General features: G+C 40.5%; 1 protein-coding gene across 1 annotated transcript; it reads right to left on the bottom strand.

Annotated features, from left to right (window-relative positions):
- Positions 1-9,167: 9,167 nt before the first annotated feature.
- reep5 (receptor accessory protein 5) lies at positions 9,168-20,302 on the bottom strand. The gene is made up of 5 exons (XM_058057282.1): positions 20,066-20,302; positions 19,848-19,941; positions 14,926-15,064; positions 12,174-12,342; positions 9,168-9,318 (listed from the first exon to the last, which is right to left on the bottom strand). Exons 1-5 carry the CDS (start codon positions 20,181-20,183, stop codon positions 9,269-9,271), a joined length of 570 nt encoding a protein of 189 aa, XP_057913265.1. The 5' UTR covers positions 20,184-20,302; the 3' UTR covers positions 9,168-9,268.
- Positions 20,303-22,012: the final 1,710 nt, after the last annotated feature.

Genomic DNA, 22,012 nt, shown 5'->3' with positions numbered 1-22,012 from the left:
TTTGAGGAGCAGTTTTTAAACATCTTGAATTGCTCTCTTCAGACGGGTGTCTTTCCCACCGCCTTTAAAACGGCAGTGGTGAAACCCCTTCTGAAGAAGAGCAATCTGGACCCCAACGATCTTAATAATTACCGACCTGTATCCAACTTGCCGTTTTTAAGTAAAATTTTAGAAAAACTGTTTTTTTTTACCAACTTAATGACTTTTTAAACAGAAATAGCATTTTAGAGAAACATCAGTCTGGCTTTAGGAGGAACCACAGTACCGAGACAGCACTTTTAAAGATTTTAAACGACATCAGGTGGAATTTAGATAACAAAAAGCTCACAGTGTTGGTTCTACTGGATCTAAGCTCTGCTTTTGACGCAGTGGACCATCACATTTTATTAAATAGACTCAGACACCTGGTCGGCCTCTCTGGTACTGTTCTTAACTGGTTTTGTTCTTATCTCACAGACCGATGCTTTTATGTAAGTATGGATACATGTTTCTCAGGAACCCATGAAATTGAATGTGGGGTTCCCCAAGGCTCAATTTTAGGTCCACTTCTTTTTAATCTTTACATCCCCCTTGGGGACGTCATCAGGAAGCACGGCATCGGCTTCCATAGCTATGCTGATGATACGCAGCTATACATACATCGCTGTGTCTCCTGATGACTCAGGGCCTTGATGACTTGATGCCCTTTTTAACTGCATTGTAGACAAGTCATGGATGGCATAGAATTTCCTACAGCTCAACCAGGACAAAACTGAGGTTTTAGTTATAGGTCCTGAAGGCCACAGAGAGAAACTTTTACCAAAACTATAGGATCTTAAACCAGCCGAATCAGGTAAAAATTTGGTCGTGATTTTTGACTCTGAGCTAAATTTTATCCCACATATCAAAAATATAACAAAAATAGGTTTTATCACCTTAAGAACATAGCCAGAGTCCGCCCGTTTCTCTCCCAGGCCAGTACGGAGGTGCTAATGCATGCTTTTATATCCTGTCGTTTAGATTACTGTAATGCCCTGCTCTCTGGTCTTCCCAAAAAAAGTATTTTAAATCTCCAATTATTACAGAACTCAGCCGCATGTGTGCTGATGAGGACCAGAGGGCGGGAGCACATTACACTAGCTTTAAAGTCGCTACATTGTTCCCCCCGTCCGCTTCAGGATCGATTTTAAGATTCTCTTACTGGTTTTTAAATGTCTTAACGGCCTTCCACCTTCTTATTTATCTGATCTGCTTTTACCATATCAACCCCAGCGGACCCTGCTGTTCTCTGGCACTGGCCTTTTAACAATACCAAAACCCAGACCAAAAACCCACGGTGAGGCAGCATTTAGCTACTATGGCCCCCACCTGTGGAACAGCCTGCCGGAGAGCCTCAGGACTGCGGAGACTGTTGATATTTTTTAAAAAAGATTGAAGACACACCTTTTTAATCAGGCTTTTAACTAATATTGTTAAACTTTTTAGTCCTATTTTATGCTCTTAGTCTTCAGCTTTTAACTCCAGTGTTTCCTGGGGGGGTCCTCCACACTGGGGGCTGTGTCGGGTCTGCTGAGGGGGTGCCATCCTTGGGTCCCTTCGACCCGGCCGGCTGGGGGTTCCTCCCTTTAATGTGGGGGTCCGCCCGTTTGTCGGAGTCCGGGGTCCCCGGTGCTGGTCCCCCGATGGCACGGCCTGCGGCTCCTCCCAGTGTGGACGGCCCAGTGCCATGCCATGTCTCCCTATTGTGTGTGATTGTGTGATTGTGTGTGTGTGTGTCTAGTATGCAGGGTGGGAAGGAGGGGCTTTCTTTTTTTTATTTGTTTTTTCCTTTTAATTGTGCTAATTGTTTTAATTCTGTAAAGCACTTTGTGTTGCATGTCTTTGCAGGAAAAGTGCTATACGAATAAAGTTGATTTGATTTGATTTGATTTAATGCCGCCTACAGAGAACACAAGCCTTATTTCTAAAATCACAAATACTTAAACTTGCTGATATAGTTAATCTTTAAACAGCTAAAATAATGCATAAGGCTAAAAATAACCAATTACCTAAAAATGTCATCCAATACTTCTCTACAAAAGAAATATGATCTCAGTGAAGAACTACATTTGAAACACTTATATGCTAGGACAACGTTAAAAAGCCATAGGATTTCAGTATGTGGAATCAAACTATGGAATGGATTGAGTAAGGACCTCAAACAATGCACAACGATGAGCCAATTCAAGAAACAACACAAGCAGTTGATGTTTGCTAAATACAAGGATGAAGAGTCTTGAACCAGTCATGATGTGCTATATATATCACTATATTGACACTTACTATGGTATTTGGTAATATGGTAATTAATTTAATAAAAAATAATTTAAATATAATTAAATTAATAACTTTACCTTTATTAGAAAGGCAGGAAGTGAACAAATGTAACAGTTGTAAAAGTACCAGATGGAGGGGTAGGATTTAATAAGCTTTGCTTCTTCCTACTCCTTTTGGACATGTGGAACTGGGAAATGATTATGGGATGCACTCAATTGTAATCTGATGCATGTTCAAATGAAATTAAACCATTACCATTATCATAGTTTGATAATAATAAATTGGGTAAGGAACTCCAACAATGGGCAAGGATGAGACAATTCAAGAAACAATACAAGCAGTTGATATTTGCAAAATCCAAGGAAAAGAGTCTTGAATCAGTCATGTTGTGTTTATTTTGTTATTATATATCACTATTTTGATGGTTACATCTATGATCATTATTTATTATGGTTGTAAAAATCACCATTATATCACTATATGGTTACATTACCTTACACATCTGTGTAAGGTATCTGGAATACAGGAAGTGAACATATGTAACAATAACAGATGGGAAGTGTGGAACTTGATTTATGTGATGTATTCCATTGTAACCTGATGCCGTTTTTGAGATTGCTTTGAAGATTGTGTAAGTCTGAGAAGTCTTATTGTTGATGGTAGGCTGTTCCAATATTTTGTTCCTTTTTGTCCAAAAATGGTACGTCTGTATGATTCCCTACAGTCCCCATGTACTATATTGAGTAATACAAATGTGAAGGTGACTATAGGGGTGTTATTTTATGTCTACAGGGCTCCAATAATGTTAAAAACGTAGAAGATCATAAACAGTTTTTCTATGCCATAACTACAAAAAAAATGATTTTATTAATATTGAATCATTCATTCATTCATTTTCCACCGCTTTTTCCTCACAAGGGTCGGAGGGGATGCTGGAGCCTATCCCGGCTGTCTATGGGCGAGAGGCGGGGTACACCCTGGACTGGTGGCCAGCCAATCACAGGGCACATATAGACAAACAACCATTCACACTCACATTCATACCTATGGACAATTTGGAGTCGCCAATTAACCTAGCATGTTTTTGGAATGTGGGAGGAAACCGGAGAACCCAGAGAAAACCCACGCATGCACAGGGAACATGCAAACTCCACACAGAGATGGCCAAGGGTGGAATTGAACCCTGGTCTCCTAGCTGTGAGGTCTGCGCGCTAACCACTCGACCGCCGTGCCGCCCCAATATTGAATCATACTTTGCAAAAATTCACTTATAGTGGGGGGTCTGGAACAAATGAACCGCCATAAAGGAAGGACGACTGTACCATGACAGACAGGAGGGGGCAGTACAGAGCATTTAGGGGTACTCGCCTCTTTTCTCAGGAAACAGCAACAGAATTGAAAGATAACCAACAGCAGATCACAAAGGCTGTTATTTTTCATTTGATTTGTTGCACTAATTCTATCAGACATCTCTCTGCTGTACTTGTGTTACAGAGCAGACAAAGAACACCACCTGCAGACACTGAAGTATCGCGTAATGTTTGTTTCTGGATTACGCACATTTGCAGTATAACCAGCTAGCCTGGAATGGCATCTGGGAGAAATGGGAGTTTTACTGCCGGGCTGTTGGCTTAACACAAAATATTTAAAAGAAACACATGTATGCCTACATTGTATATGTAGCAGCATTTTTTCCAAGTTCACTGGTCTTATAAGCAGATAATAGTCGAATTAAACACAAATAAATACAAGAGTGGTAGTATGGAAGGGGAACTATTATGCTCATTTTTTGAGCCTTTGTATTGAGTTGTGGACTCCTATAGAGCAGCTACACACAATAACCCGGATTATAAACTTACAATAAATTTTCTAGATCTTCCAGAATCTGCACCTATTCCAGCTGTATTTTCTTTGATTTGTGAATCTCACACTGGTCACTGGTCAATGGTCACATGCCCAAAGTGCTTCCTAACTACAAACAAACCACACTTTCTAATAAAGTGGGTAGAGGAGTTGATAATAAATGAATAAAGACCCCTGACTTACGTGTATGAACTCAGAGAGTAGGCACCGTGGGTGCTTCTCCAACCTCATCTGCACGAGAAGGAGCACTCATTGTCAGAAGCACCGCTGGTTCAGTGGAGCTCAGGAGAACCAGGATGCGAGGGCGTTGCGTCCACCTCACCTGCCTGAGGAGGACCACTCATAGTCGGGCACACTTTGTCAGAGACATTGTTGATGCATGTGGAGCTCAGAATCTGGACATGAGGGTGCTGCGTTTAAGAACTGCAGACAATCTTGGCACACCATCGGTAGTGCAAATGTGGTCATTACATGTTTTTTGTGGACTACCATGTTCCAGATAGTGACCACTAGTGTCCACCTACGTGGACGCACAGCGTGTCCGACATTAATTCACCTTTCCCGGCGAGAGCGCCCTGCAGTTTGGCGCATATTTCACGTTCATGTTCACAAAAACAATCCCGTGTGAAATACCGTTGACATATTAAAATATTTTTCTCTTGCTCCAATGACTTCTGCCTGAGCTTGCCTCGTAAAACAAAGAAGCAGAGTTTGGGGGAGACAGTGTATAGCCACGCCCATAAGGAAGCCCGCTCCTGTGTGACATCACAAAGGAACATTTTTGCAACGCTCTCTGAAACCAAACGTTTTGAGCAATTCCAAACTTCTTTCAGGGCTCACTTCCAAATGCGCAAACCTCATTATCTGAAACTTTGGCATCGTTTAACACAAGAAAACAACATTCTAACTACATTTATAGGTTAGAAAAGTGGAAAAAGCATCATAGGTCCCCTTTAAGTAACACAATTAAACACGTTCATTCATTCATTCATTTTCTACCGCTTGTCCTCATGAGGTTCACAGGGGTACTGGAGCCTATCCCAGCTGTCTTCGGACGAGAGGCGGGGTACACCCTGGCCAGCCAATCACAGGGCACATATAGACAAACAACCATTCACACTCACATTCATACCCATGGACAATATGGAGTTGCCAATTAACCTAGTATGTTTTTGGAATGGGGGAGGAAATCGGAGTACCCGGAGAAAACCCACGTATGTACAGGTAGAACATGGAAACTCCACACAGAGATGGCCGAGGGTGGAATTGAACTCGGGTCTCCTAGATGTGAGGCCTGCACGCCTACCACTCGCCGTGCAGCCACAATCAAAACATGTTATTGATATTTTTAGCCTTCAGATTCCCACTTTGTGTCTTTTTTCAGTGTCACTTTTTTGCAACATGCGCTTCCTGACATTCCAACATTTGTTTTAACGAGGGGTGTCAAAGTTAACATGTTTATATACAGGTCAGTTATGTCAAAAGAACGGAAATTCATGTTAACGCCACCTTTTTTTTTTAGTTTGTAGCTTTAAAGCTCTGGCAGATGGCTCTCTCGATAAAGACCAAAGTTATTTGTATCTATACTGTCTCTGTGAATTGTCAGCGGAACCCACCAAGCTCAGCTGAAGAAACTGAAGAATCTTAGTAGGGTTTACAGTGTAGAGAATGCGCTGGAGCCCTGCAGGTATGTTACATTATCACATACTACAGTATTAATTGCCCCTGTACCCTAGAAACCGCCCATGAATGATACGGGAAAAGGCCCAAATGATACTGTGTCAGAGCCCAGGGCAGTGATACTGATAAAATATAGAGTTAAACCAGGTCCAGTATCAGACCCCGTAGCTGTCCACTCAGAGCGCGCTGCTCTGGTATCGTGCCCGTGAAACAACCAATCAGAGAACAGCGCACGAGTGCTTAGTGCCTAGTGCTTCTCCAGTCACCAAAAAACCCAAACTTGATTAATGGAACTTTAATTGTCAGACATTGATAAGATAAGACTGTTGATAAAATATTATTCTTGAAATATTTTTGCAATGGTTGTGTTTACACTGTTTAGATATAATACATGTAATAAACTGAACATTTTCTGGAAACAAAATGGTCTTTTGATTAAATAGTACGTTGTAGTGGTAGGTTACCGGGACATAATTCACCCCGGAACTATCGATAGGGGAGGTGTTGCCACCCGGAGGGGTAGGCGCAAGGGACGGGGGGTTTTCCGCTTCCTGTTGTGGTTGAGGGACGGGGCTTTCATGTCTTTCATGCCTTTACGTAGCAAAAAGAGTGCAAGTTAATGTTGGCAAGAAAAATAACGTTTTCTCCCAAATTCGACACTGCGCCTCAGACTCCAGTTCTTCGGCGCTTCAACGTGATAATAAGCTCATGATTAAATAGTATGTGATAATAAGATCATCACAAGGTTTGTCTGGTATCAGGCCCAGTATCATGCCCCCACGTGCTAGTATCAGCCCTCGACCTTCGGTGATAACCTATAATTGTCATTATACACTAATGAGCCGTCTCCCAGCTGCGAGGTATGGACGTAGTCCTAGTTCTGTAAACTCCCGACTGTTCTTGAGGACTTTATTTGTTGTAAGTTGTGAACATTTATTAACAGCCTGTTTTCATTTCACTTATTTATTGAGTGGTTTTGGAAAACTTTATTTGTAGTGTTAGTCACAATGATTTTTAAGAAGCTGAGACAGGCTTTTGGTTGGACACCCCGCTGACAGTTCCCCGCACTGCCCCCAGGGAGAGCCTGCCCACTATTTGGGAAGCACTGGGCTCCATCATTGAGCCCCTTCTGACAAATCTCCAGATGAGGTCATAGATGACACTGTGATCTGAGTGAGTGCAGAGTGTGCGCAAGAAATGCTGGAGAGGAATGAAGGCCTGTGGTAACAAGATGAAATACATGTGCATGGGGGACCTGGCTGGGGGTTCCTCATTGCAGGTAATCTTGACGGCTTGTAAACTTGTCCTACCTACCTGCGCTGGGGGCATGGCTGCTGGGTGGACGGGCGGCCGAAGAAGTCCTAGTCAGAAAGGGTCTCACTCGTTTCCCACCGGGGTGGTGCATGGCTGGGGTTGGGGGGTGAGGTGGCCTTTGGCCCCCGGCCTTGACCTCCGGGGGGGCAGCGTGCAGCCCTCACAGCGAGGAGACCCGAATTCAATCCCGCCCTCGGCCATCTCTGTGTGGAGTTTGCATGTTCTCCCCGTGCATGCGTGGGTTTTCTCCGGGTACTCCGGTTTCCTCCCACATTCCAAAAACATGCTAGGTTAATTGGCGACTCCAAATTCAACAGCAAACATCAACTGCTTGTATTGTTTCTTGAATTGGCTCATCGTTGTGCATTGTTTGAGGTTCTTACTCAATCCATTCGATAGTTTGATTCCACATACTGAAATGCTATGGCTTTTTAATGCTGTCCTAGCATATAAGTGTTTTGAATTTAGTTCTTCCCTGAGATCATATTGGATGACATTTTTAGGCAATTGGTAATGGTAACAATGTTGGAAATAGTCGTATATACACAGGAAGTAATGTACTGCCTGTACAGTCTGAGGTTAGATTTTTTTGTCAAGCTATGTAAGAAGGAGGGGAGGGGGCATTGTCGCAGGAGAATAAACTAAAAGCGCTAGGTGGAAAAAGATGCATAGTCCAGTTTTGAGAGGAAAAGAATTGCATTCCTTCTGCTAAAGCGGTGTGGGTTCCTGAATTCTGAAGCTGCTCTTGCAGCTGCTATGTCTTCACCAGCAGGGAAACTTGAGGCGGAGCACAATAGAACGCTTGGCAGAGGTAATTCTACACTCCTGATTGAAAATTCTTCAGAATAATTAATATTTTGTACTGTTTGATCTGCCAGTCCGGGGTGTACCCCGCTTGGGATAGGCTCCACCACACCACCATAATACGGATAAGCAGCATAGAAAATATATGGCCGGACTGCTTGATCTTAAAAACGTTCTAAGTTGAGTTTTAAAATGCAAAAAGAAGAAATGGGTGTGAGACAAAATGTTTTGAGGATGCAGATTATGAAATGAAGAAATGAAATATGGATTCGGTGTCATTTTCTGTCAGGTATTCCCACTGTAATGATCTCTTGATGGCAAAGGCAAAACAGATTTCTCTCTTTGGACACAGTGAGAATGGCAAGGCCTTTGGCAGACTTGCTTATTCATTCTAATGCTTATCCTCACAAGGGTCGCAGGGGTGCTGGAGCCTATCCCAGCTGTCTTCAAGCAAGAGGCGGGGTACACCCTGGACTGCTGGCCAGCCAATCACAGGGCACATATAGACAAACAACCATTCACACTCACATTCATACCTATGGACAATTTTGATTCGCCAATTAACCTAGCATGTTTTTGGAGAAAACCCACGCATGCACGGGGAGAACATGCCAACTCTACACAGAGATGGGTGGAATTGAACTCGGGTCTCCAAGCTGTGTGGCCTGCGTGTTAACCACTCGGCCGCCTTGCATCCCTTCGCATCAACATTTACATTCATTCATTCATTTTCTACCGCTTTTCCTCACAAGGGTCGCAGGCTTGTTGGAGCCTAACCCAGCTGTCTTCGGGCAAGAGGCGGGGTACACCCTGGACTGGTGGCCAGCCAATCACAGGGCACATATAGACAAACAACCATTCACACTCACATTCATACCTATGGACAATTTGGAGTCGCCAATTAACCTAGCATGTTTTTGGAGAAAACCCACGCATGCACGGGGAGAACATGACAACTCCGCACAGAGATGGGTGGAATTGAACTTGGGTCTCCAAGCTGTGTGGCTTGCGTGTTAACCACTCGACTGCCTTGCATCCCTTTGCATCAACATTTACATTAAAACTGAAATTTGTTCCAGCTCCAATAACTCTTTAGTCGCTGTTACTTGCTAGCAAGGGTGACTAAGCAGAAGCATGAAGTGAGTCTTCAAGCATGAGTCGTGGCGATGAAGTGACTTGACATCCACATACATACACCTTCCAGCACAAAGTAGTGGGGCACCAGGCTTTAATTGACGTTACATAGCAGACAGGTCATCCATTAAATATAAACAAGGCAACATTATTTTCTGGAACAGCTGCAGGGACCTTTTTAAGAGCTCTTCTTCTCCTCAAACATGATGTTGGCTGTTGCTCTTTTAGCTGTGGACACACACAAAGGCACATCAGATGACTGAAACAAACACTGCTTTATTTCTTTTTTTTAATAGGACACATTACATCAAGAATGTTCCCTGATTCATTCATTGGGAACTAGAGTCAGCTCATCGGAAATGTTTACTCATTACAAAGGTGTGAGCAGTACACAAGAAAAGCACTCCGAGAGCGCAGACCTCAGCCAAGCGCCGTAGTTTCCCCAACAACTAACATATACTGTACATACAAATGATAATAAATGTATATAATTTTACCCATTCTTATTTCAAACATTTCCCTTTTCTGTGTGTTCTAAAGAGAGAAAAACAAGTCACATGTGAGAGTTAACAATGCACTTAACTGGACACACCTACTTGGACTAAAAAGCCCTCTAAAAAAAACTCCATTTATGATTTTATATACAGTTACAGCTACATTCATGATAATTCTCTGACCTATAAATGTAGTCAAAGTGATGCCAAAGTTTCAGATAAGGAGGTCTACGCATTTGGAAACAAGCCCTGAAAGAAGTTTGGGATGGCTCTGAACGCTCGACTTCACGGCGAGCCGATTCCAACAAGCCAGTGACTTCGTTATAAGGGCGTGCCCGGGTACAAGCCGAGTGCGACCAATCATACGGGAGTGGGCGTGCCCGGAGGCTGTGTGTGGAAGAAAAAAAAAAAATTTGTGCTGATTCTGAATGACCTAGAAAGCTTTCTGTGCGGGTTACCCCGGGATCACACTGAATAAGTTGCAGCTCCAGTGCGGCCGCCGGAAGCATTCCGCAAGATGGAAATCTGTGTTGTAGGCTCACACAAGCTCCGTGCAGTGCAGCTCCGTATGGCCCAACGGAAAGAGTCCGTTTGGGGTCTAACTTGAAAACTGGAAAAGATGCCCCAGACCAGCTGGACCAGACTGACAAATGCCCATGGAGTAATTCACCATGATATTGACTAGTGTATTAGTGTAGTGATACATGGAACACAAAGCACATGATATCACGACACACATAGAAAAAAAACATAAGAATGTGGGCTAATACTTTACTGATAATTTGGTTGTCTATTCTGAGCGTGTTCTTGTTTCCTAGTCAGTATAGACTGGTGTCCTATCGCAGTTTTTCAGTAGAGGCGTGAGGCCCTGTGTCATTATAACAATGTCACTATCGCTTGGTTTATATACAGGTCAGTTATGTCAATAGAACACTGTTGCCTTGTTTTGTTGTTTTTTATGGCTTTCTAGTCAAAATAGTTATATGCATTGTTTGCGCAAAAAAAGCTTTGTTTTCGCTATATTTCTCTCTTTATGAAACGTATTGAACCGAAACCGTAGCCCAAATACCAAAGTTATGGACCATACCGTGGGTTACCTGTACAGTAGAGTGCATCAAAAAACACAATTATTGAATTTTGATATGTCTGGGTACTAAAAGTGTTCCAATATATGTAGAAACAACACATACTAAATATTTTTCCAATACATGGTTATTTAGGGGTGCCACCATACATCTGTTTTTGTGGAATAAAGTGGTGAACAGTTCATGGTCGCCATGGAGATTTGAGGTCAGCAAAGACTGCAGCTCAAGAACTCTGAGGTGATCTTTATGTTTTTGTTGGTATTCATACTCCTATTACATATTACTACCAAATTTGTGGTTTTGTCTCTGTAATTTGAATGATTTGTAGTCATATTTATAGGTATTTAGTGCTCATTGCCTCTACTGTACAGTTTGCTAAAGACAGTTAGCTAATAGCTGAGCAAGCCCAACATCAACAACAGTAATATAGAGTAGACAGTATTACTGATGCCTCATATTTATTGAGAGTAGTACTGTAGTCCTACATAATCTGATGTACACTAGTTCCTTTCAGACTAGCAGTCCCAGCTTGGTCTTTGGTCTGGGCCCCCTTTGATGACCCTATAGAAAAAGATGCTGTATAGAAGTTCATTGTACTCAACATTTCCAGGTCAACTTTTTGGCAATTGCACATTTTCCGAAATTTTACAAAAGTTTATGTGTGAGGTGGTACCCCTAAATCTCAATGGATTTTCTCAAAACTTTGCAAAAGACATTTTTATGTTCATTAGAAAAAAATGGAATGCCAGCCAAATTGATATTATGAATTTAAAATTTCCCATTCAAATTTGATGAACCCTAGTGTACGGTTACACCCCTACCTCTGCGTTGACATTTTTGGCATAACTGTGTTAGTTAGCAAAGAACTACAGAGTCAACTGCTGATGACATCATCGACGGAGCGACGACTCTGACATCCGTTTCCTCTTTCCAGGTATTAGCAAGCTAATAAGGTGCTAACAAGGATGTTTTGTGCTAAAAATATGTTGACAACACCGTTGCACTCATGCAGTGTATTAATGACACGCTGTAATTGGAAAATGCATGCACACAGATACAAAACTGTGGTGTACATTTTAGATGCTAATTGGGGCATACGCTAACAGAGGTTCCGTTGTATGTTTTTTGTTTACTTTATTTTATTGGTATTTATATAATAATAATTATTGTTATAAAATTATATGATAACTATTTATTTAAACATATTTTTTTATTATAAATAAATTATAAAATAAAATAATGGTGAGTGTACAGTGATGGAGACGAACCACCCTCAATAGAAACCAATAATCTTGGCTATGTGGCCGCTCTGCTCCCAAACCCTGGAACTCATTACCATCCGACATCTGAAATATTGACTCACTCCCCGTGTTTACATCCAGACTCAAAACTGTCCAAGATTTACTATGCCAACACATTATGTTGTTTTAATCTTTTGTGGTTTTATCTGCATCAATGAGCTTTTTAGAAAGGAGCTTATAAATTAAATGTAATATGTACTCACCCTCATCTTTAAACTTGTCAGCAGCTTCTGATGCCTTGTCCTTTATGTTCTTGACCGCATCATCAATCTTGGCTTCATTCTTGAGGAAAAAGGGGCGGATGATGCGATTGTAAATCTGGACCGAGCCGTTGGAAGGAGTTGGAGCCATGCACCAAACCAAGAAGGCACACTGGGAAAGACCACAAGCGTCTTCAGTGAACAAGAAGCAACACGGCACTTACATTTCTACTAGCATTTGTCCACAAAGAACCGACAACTTCATAGGCAACTGGAACATTTCAAACAATATTCGCATTTCGAAACGGCGACCTGACTGAAAAACTTTTAAAAAATCATCACTAACGGCAGGCTAACGGCTAGCGTCTTAATCCAGCCCACCGAGCATTTCCAAATGAGCCATCAACACACAGGACGGACAAAGTAACCTACCTACCGCACCATGTAGGCATACAAACAAATATCTACACACAATACCCATGCAAAAAAACAGTCATATATTCTCGCGGCAAAGCAAAGAGTAATTTGTGCTCCTCTTTGCCATGTTTTCTGCATTTTTACTCGATATGTTGATTAGGTCATCTGAGAAGTAAACACGGACGATGAACATACTCTTGATATCCAATGTTTTAATGTTCATAGTTGCAGCTGGACTACCCAGCATGCCTTGCGGGCATTTGGAAATAACAGTGACCTGTTACCTGTTTAGCACTCAGTTGGTGTTTTATGTGATGTGTTTTCATTTTGTTGCACCATGACCAAGTATGTTGTTGTTTGATGACACTTATATGTACAGTAGCTGGCATACAGTTGCTGCTACGCCAAATTTTGAAAAGGGGACCTGTTATACTCATTTTCGGTCCTTTGTATTGAGTTGTGAACTCCTATGGAGCAGCTACACACAATAACCCATACAGAAAACTTTGTCGATCTTCCAGAATCCACACCTATTCCAGCTGTATTTCCTTGGATTTCCAAAAGGGTCAGTTTTAATCCACCCACAGCCTGCGGGCATACCCAGGCCGCCTTTGATTGGTCCCACTTAGGTTGTACAGCTAACAGCTTGTACCGCTTGCATGCTAGTGCGGCTGTGTGTGAGTGCGGCTCATGCTGTATGAGTGTGTTTACGCCGTGTTGTGTTTTAATGTAATCGAGCATTTTACGTTGCCCGTTGACGTCATGCGAATTGTGAGCGAGATAAGAACGAAACACACGTTTACTCAATGGTCATTCTCAACACACACACACACAACACATTTCTGGCCTTCAAAATAAGAGTGCTGTTTGCCACATCCTGTCTAATTGTGTAAACAAAACAAACAAAAGTGTCATAATAAAAATATCTTAGATCAATAACACAATTGGAATTGAATTGGTGACCACGTCTTCCTTAATGTCTTCAAGTATTTGTTGATTTTGTAGCAATCTGTGCAGAGGCTGGCATCCCATGAGAAAAGTTAGCAAAGGTACATCCTTTTCTCAGGTACTGGCCAAAATTGGGCAATCACATATTCCATCATTAGCCACATTTACATGAGGAGTTTTTCTCTATCCGGATGGAATCTTTCTGAATTACCTTTCAGAAAACCCTGGTATACATGGAAAGAAATATTCCAATCTCTTGTCTACATGCGCCGCTATAATTAAACAGAATAGTCAATGGGGCATGCCCAGTAAAGCGTAAACATCAACATCACGTGCTACCAACTTCCCAGAGTTTTTCTTTCACTTGTTGGAATAACTTTGTATTGCCAGTTTTTCGTTGGTCCAGTCTTGAAATTTTGTTTGCATTAAAAACAAATTTTTCGCAGCAGTCCAGTGCAGATTGCTCGCCTCCATTTTTAAAAGCGAAGAACGTCTGGAGCTGCATGTTACGTCATATCTGAGCATGCGCTGAAAGAACGCACTCGGGATAAATTTAAACATGAAAATATCAAATTCAATCTTGCTAATATTTTATAATTAAACTGGGGACATGTTTTATATAGATATATATTTTCTTTTTATGAATAAAGTATAGAAGGTTTTAGATTCTGTTCCACAGATGGCGGTAATGCACACCGAAAGCTGCTTGCCAACCGCCAATAAACAACAGAAGAAGAAAAACACCACGAAGAAGAACGCACCCGGACAACTTTCCGTTTGAGCGGGTACAAGATACCTCAATCGGATTATATGGTCATTCGGATTGGCACTTTTCTTTCGGAATGAGGTGTTTACAAAGGTTACACTCTTTCCGTTTGAGCAAATAAACCGAATGCAACTGGAATATTTGGGTCCATGTATATGTGGCTAATGAATGTAAGGATTTGTGTATTTAATTAACGGACATTGCATGTACTGTCACAAAAGTATCCCCCCTCTCACATCAACAACTAAATGACAAACTTTGACACAATTGGATGTTGCAACAGGACAGTGATCCAAAAACACATAACTGGGTTTGGAATGGATAAAGACTAACATTAAAGTTCTCTTATGTCCTTCCCAAAGCCCTGACCTCAACCCCGATAGAACACCAGTGTAACATGTTTCTGTGCCAGGAAATCAAACTACCGATTGTAACAAAAAGAATGGTGAAATATCCAGACAGACTTTTGTTGATGACAAAGAAAGCAGAGACATTAACCTTGCTAAGGGATGTGGGTCTATGGATCTATTTGATCTATTGACATTTGTGAATGACATAATATTCAAAATAAATTCAAACTTGCACCCAGTCAATCAACAATCATTCCAACTCCACCCAGATTACCTTTCCAATGTAGTAAAATGGGAACCAGGAGAGAAAGATGTCTGCAAAGAACTCTGCGACACTGAAGAGTCCGTACACCACCCAGTAGGTCAACCATTTGGTATCATCGTCTTTGGTGGCACTTTCAATAGCCTTGATGCTGCAGGGAGGAAATACAATTAATTCATTAAATAAATTAAATAAATATCACATGGATCATATGGATTCTCTTCCACCCAATAATATCAGTTTCAAATTCTTCTACATAAAGACGGCAAGCTCATGAGCTCCCTTGGGTGCTGGGCCACCATGACAGCTTATGCATTATGGGAAAAAACATTTACATTTCAGATACTCCAAAAACAAGGAATTTTCCCAATGCTAATTATGAGTTATTATGCCTTATTATTGTCTACTATATTAGGTAATACAGATTCATGTAACTATAGGGGTGTTATTCCATGTTTACAGGGCTTAATAATGTTAAAACAAGGTTTTTAGAAGGTCATGCAGGGTTTTCTACGCTGTAACTACAAAAATATGCAATATTTATATATTAAATACTACTTCTAAAGTAACTAAAGTTAAATTTTAAATTACTAAATGAATGAATGAATAAATAAATATTAATTTAGAAAGACAGAAGGTGAACAAATGTTACAGTAACAGTAACAGTAACAATGTAACAATTACGGATTGTAGATGGAGGGATAGGATTTAATAAGCTTTGCTTTTTCCCACTCCTTTTGGACATGTGGAACTGTGAACTGATTATGTGATGCACTCAATTGTAATCTGATGCATGTTCAAATGAAATAAAACCATTACCAAAATTTATAGTTATGCAACCCACTACCAAAAATACAGTATTTTTCGGTCTATAAGTCGCACTATTTTTCATACACTGGACACCTTTTCTGTTGTGTCATGTTTATTTTTAGTGTAGCTGAATAACCATTGTGTTAGCATACTATCTTACACCTATTCAGCCTGTTCTCTATTCTTTTATTGTTAGAACTTGCCTTCCAAGAGGACGCAATGTCTGTTTTGGTCAAGTAAAATTGTAAAATAAATTACCCGCAATTATGTATGTTTTTTTTCTACCTAATGATGCATTTTTGGCCTTGTGCGACTTATACTCCGAAAATATGGTGTATAGATTGCCTTCCTGGTGGAAACACGGCATTCAATTGCAATTCCTTTCTCATTTCAAAATTGCATTTTTCAGAAAGTTGTGTTTACTGTTGGAATATAGACTGTCAAACTTGCAAGTTTGTACATAAAATCTGTTGTTTATGGTGAAGAGAAAAAGTGAAGTACATGAATATAATAGGTATTAATAGGTTCCAGACCCAACCGTAATAAGTGAATTGCCACAAAGTAGAATCTCTTCTTCAGAAAAGAAATATTTTCGTAGTTAGAGCTAGAAAAACAGTTTGCCACCTTCAAAATAAAGTTTTAACATTCTTAGAGCCCTCTTGACATGATGGAATGCCTCTCAGACACACTACGCCATTTAAGATGTATATAAAACTTGTGCTTGTGTGTATTGCAATAAAGTGTGACGTTGGGGGTTCAGAGTTTTTAGGTTGGATTACAGTTGCAAGTCTTTATGATTACTCTGATTATTAATAGTATGATTATAATGTTATTATTGTTGTTGTGCAAATTGAAACCTGCAATACACGTAAAATACGCATCCTGTTTACCAATAGGCCTTACACATCCATGAAGCAGCATGATTTAATAGATTTTTTTAAAACCGTGAGAGTGAAGCCGTGAGTGTCGAGGGACGACTGTACACACGCATGCTCTTAACAGAGTTCAGCCATTTTCAGTATTTATGAGCAAATCAGGTCAATCAAATCCAAACCCTTCTCTTGGACTGCACTCGGCACCAGTAACAACCTTCCTTTGGGCCGTGGCTTGTCCCGTCTTTGTTTTGGGGTCTACCACATTACTTTTTTTGGGTACCTTTCATGCGTGAAACAGTAGAAATTGATGGTACGTTTCTATGTGTTTGTCATGGATACTGAGGTAGCTGAGGACAGATAACTTGCTAGGTGGGGGCTATGTAGTGTCGCAGAGAGCACTTCCTGCTTCACAGCATACTTTGCTAGACGGCTTTGTAAATATTACATGATTAGTATGAAGTTGGCTGTGTCGTGCTTCTCACTTTGATCTTTTTTGTCTGCACAGTGGCCATGGTTAGCCTTCTTTGTAAGGTCTGTTGTGTTCAAACCGCATTGCAAATTCCGTCCTGATTGCTGCCTGCCCAAATAAAGAGCAACTTTCTTTCAAGCAGAAGAAGCGCCTCTTAATGTCTCTTTGAGATCTCAATGTCTTCTGATTTCAACCTCTCAAGTGTAACTAATTTAAAATGTCCCGAGTCATCCATGAAAGCAGACCTATTTTCTTTTTGTTTTGGGAATTTTTAGGCGCCTCTGTTTTCGATATGTTGAGGACCAAACCAATACTACTAATTTAGTTTGGTTCATATTGATTTGGTCCGTCTAGGTCAGGGGTCAGCAACCCGCGGCTCCAGAGCCGCATGTGGCTCTCCAGCCTCTTTGTTGCGGCTCCCTTTGCAAAGCTTGAATATTTTTTAGCACCCGTGTGGTGAAAATGCACGTCTTTGTTATGAGTTTACAAAAATCCAACTTTGTGTGAGACCATGAATGCATCCTGACTGAGTTCTGACTGGTGACTGAATGAGCAGACAGGATGCTATCCAGTTCTCTCTGACAGGTTAACATGAAGGGAAATGAGTAATACTTTGAGTTATTTGAGTTATTAATTATTATTAATGAGTTATTTGACGATTCTAAAAAATAAATTAGAGCTCATTTAAAAACAAAAGTTTATCTCCAGTACTAGCAAGAGTACTCCAACTCGTCTTTTTTTTCCCTCCAATGTTGTTTTAAACATACAACGTTTTGCGGCTCCAGGCTATTTTTCTTTAGTGGGCAAGTGGGTGAAATGGCTCTTTTCATAGTAAAGGTTGCCGACCCCTGGTCTAGGTCAGTGGTTCTTAACTATTTTCTGTTGAAAGACTGTTGGATTTCAGGCATGGGTTGCAAGAGAAAGAAAGAACTGAAAGAAAGTGCTGAAAGAATGCATCCGGGATGAATTTAAAATGTAGGAAAAGATTAAATTCAATCTTGCTAATATTTTATAATTAAACTTGGGACATGTTTTATATAAATATATATATTCTTTTTATGAATAAAGTATAGAAGGGTTAAGGTTCTGTTCCACAGATGGCGAAACCGAATGCAATTGGAATGTTTGGGTCCATGTATACGTGGCTAGTATCGATAATTTACTGTATCAATATGGGTTGATATCGGTATCTGATTTTTTCCCGATCATGAAAACCGATATAAAAAATGCTGTATACAACACATGTGTTCATTCCACCACAGGAGATATGTCATGTTGCACATATCAGTATCGTACCTATGAGTATCAGTACCTATGATATACGTATCGGAAATTGAGGGTTGGACAATATCGACATATGGGGTTTTCGCAAAAAAGCCAATATCGGACATCCCTAGTAATTATAGTATATTTAACATCTCATTTGCAGCCGCACCGTGTTGTTCAGTCTTGGATGCTTTCTTGCCATATCAAGTATTCACAAGTAATATACCATTGACAATTTCATCGCTTTTGGTTCTAAAAACAATAGCCATGTATACATGGACCCAAATATTGTGGTGTTTATATATTAATATATGTATATATATTATTATTATATATTAAATATATGTGGTGTTTTTCTTCTTCTGTTGTTTATTGGCGGTTGGCAAGCAGCTTTCGGTGTCCATTACCGCCATCTGTGGAACAGAATCTAAACCCTTCTATACTTTATTCATAAAAAGAAAATATATATCTATATAAAACATGTCCCCAGTTTAATTATAAAATATTAGCAAGATTGAATTTGATCTTTTCCTGTTTAAATTTATCTTTCAGTGCATGCTCAGATATGACGTAAGACGTCCAGACGTTCTTCGCTTTTAAAAATGGAGGCGGGCAATCGGCACTTGACTGCTGCGGAAAGTTTGTTTTTGATCCAAACTAAATTTCAAGAATGGACGAACGGAAAAAATTGGCAATACGGAGTTATTCCGACAAGTGAAAGAAAAACTCTGGGAAGTCGGTATCACGTGATGTTGATGTTTACACGTTACTGGGCATGCCCCATTGACTATTCTGTTTGATTATAGCGCCGCATGTAGACAAGAGATTGGAATATTCATTCGGAAAGATTCCATTCAGAATGAGGAAAAGCTCCTCATGTAAACGTGGCTACAAATTGTTTATCAAGAAAATTGCAAACATGATGGAGGCATGCTCCCTTTTTGACAGCCTTAGAGTAATATTACTATCTGTCCCCTGAGGCATGGTTGTTTAACCAAGTGGCGTTACCATTAGACTCCCAAGTCCGCCCAAGCTTGAGATGGCACAATGACTGACAAGGAACACACAACCAGTGACATCAAGAGAAAAATACCACCGGGACCAATGTATCGTCCGTGTTTATAAGTGATTATGGGCGGAGAGGGTGGGGTCTTTCTCTTGTTTGAGTAGCAGTCTAATGTTTGCTCTGTTCGTGTTGGCTGCTAATAACGAGCTTCAACTTCTGCGGCAAAACAGCAATGGCTAGAAATAATTGAAGATATACATTGTGTAATCCTGAAAATTTGATAACATGGTAAAATATATACACTGGAATAGGAATGGTTCAAATACATCATGAAGGTCTCAAAATGATTGACATTCATGGCCATGATGAGCGAATGTAAACTTGTGACCACACCTGAATATATTTGACTACAGCTACACACTGTAGACACTATATACATGTCAGTGACGTCACGTTTAGAACAGAAGCTATGTGTGTGTGTGCGTCTGAAATGGTCCCGTCCACTTACGATATGTAGGCTGGGTAAAGGAAACCGATGAGGTTACACAGCAGGGAGGCTCCATAACCAACCACCAAGTACACCGCGATGATGGCGACGACAGCTGGAACGAACGCCAACACATCATCATGTTAAAACTGAACGGCTTTATTTTGGGAACGTGTCGTACATACCATTTCATGTACTAATAGTCTTTTTATTCGCCCCCTTTGTCTGCCAATACTCACCCACAGCTATATACGCCCTGTTGACTCCCGTCTTTGCTTCGATCTTGGCAAGGACATCCGTCAGGAGGTTCTTTTCGTGAAGGAACTTTTCAAATCTTTCCTTAATAGCCTGTGCCATGTTTGCTCTTCCCACTCGTAGACACCGATGAATTAGGAAGTTCTGCGTGAGAAACTGCGACACTCCTGCAACACAACACTCCGTTACTCCGCCAGCGTCAAGTCTCCAAGAGTGAACACATTAACTTCCGGTTATTGTCTTCATAATAAAATAAACATTCTTCTATTGAACTAATTGGACAACGGGGTCGAATAAAATGTTTATACAACAACGTCGCTTATTTTGTCTGTACAAATAGATCGAGGTAATAACCAGCTGTAATACTTAAATCTGGTTACTTAACCAGGCTGCCTGTCAGCTTAGTTTGAAATTGGCCGAAACAACTAAAGCATACATTTGTTTAAAACCCTGCTAACTTGACGTAACGCATGCGGAAGAGATTAATGGAATATTTCCCGAGTTATGCTTTCAGGTGTTTCATTGTCGTCTTATGTCATTCATTCTCCCATTTTCAAGGTTCAGGATGACAGCTAACTGCACCCTCTATCTTGGACTGCCACAGGATACATATAAACAAACAATCATTCACAGTCACACCGTCACTTGGTGTGACGTGAATTCACACTGACAGTGCGGAAGTAATGCTGGTTAACCGCTGCTACACACCACATACACGCTACCTATTCTCTCCTCCGCCTGCAGAAGACACACTTTATTTAATCACCATGAGGCTTAATTTTACACTAGATTTTAATTGTAAGGTTGAATAAGGGCACACAGAGGTTCCCCAATGTTTGAATAATGCCCCCTGCGAGTCTATGTTCAGGGTAATACTTCCTGTGGAACTGCACCATCTTTGCTCTGATGACATTGCAATTACAGTACACGAGATTCTGTATTATAGAGGTGAGCAATACTGCAAATTTTGTTATATGTCCGATACCAAGCACCAATACCAATACCTCTGACTTGAAATTGTTGTCATTTTGCCCTTATATATATATATATATACGTGTATATATATATATATATATATATATATATATACCAATATATATATATAGCCAAGAGTATATATATATATATATATATATATATATATATATATATATACATATACTCTTGGCTTTAATTCAAATTTTTTGGTTTTTTGCACTCAAGGTCTGCCTGAATCCAAGTTCCAATGTAATAATATCATATAAATATATAAGGGACTTATCGATAAATACATGAATATACAAGTGCGGCTGTATGAACAACACAAAAGACAGATATTTGTGAAAATAAACAGATAAACATGTAAATCTTATCACATTGGTGGCCTTTTCTTTTAAACAAGATCAGAAGGCAAACCTACATTTGTCACTTCAATTCTGGTAATTGTGAAATTGTTTTTGTTTATTCCCAACAGTACATTATCTTCATTTTATAGCATCTTGTGACTGCAGTGCTTCCAGTATGCTTATGCACATGTTAGATTTCTTTGTCCAATGATTTTTGGGCGGGCTGCACGGTGAACGAGTGGTTAGGACTCAGGCCACACAGCTCAGAGACCCAAGTTGGATTCCACCCTTGGCCATCTCTGTGTGGAACATGTTCTCCACATGTTCTCCTCCCACATTCCAAAAACATGCTAGGTTAATTGGTGACTCCAAATTGTCCATAGGTATGAATGTGAGTGTGAATGGTTGTTTGTCTATATGTGCCCTGTGATTGGCTGGCCACCAGTCCAGGGTGTACCCTGCCTCTCGCCCGAAGACAGCTGACAGATAGACTCCAGCACCCCCTGCAACCTTTGTGAGGATAAGAGGTAGAAAACGAATGAATGAAGGAAGTATGTGGATTTGTAATTAGAGTCCTGCTAGAAGTACTGCAGATGCTGGAGTCAT

Source organism: Doryrhamphus excisus, chromosome 19 (genome assembly GCF_030265055.1).
Source record: "Doryrhamphus excisus isolate RoL2022-K1 chromosome 19, RoL_Dexc_1.0, whole genome shotgun sequence".
Lineage (NCBI taxonomy): Eukaryota > Metazoa > Chordata > Actinopteri > Syngnathiformes > Syngnathidae > Doryrhamphus > Doryrhamphus excisus.
This window is presented reverse-complemented; position numbering and strand designations above follow the sequence as displayed.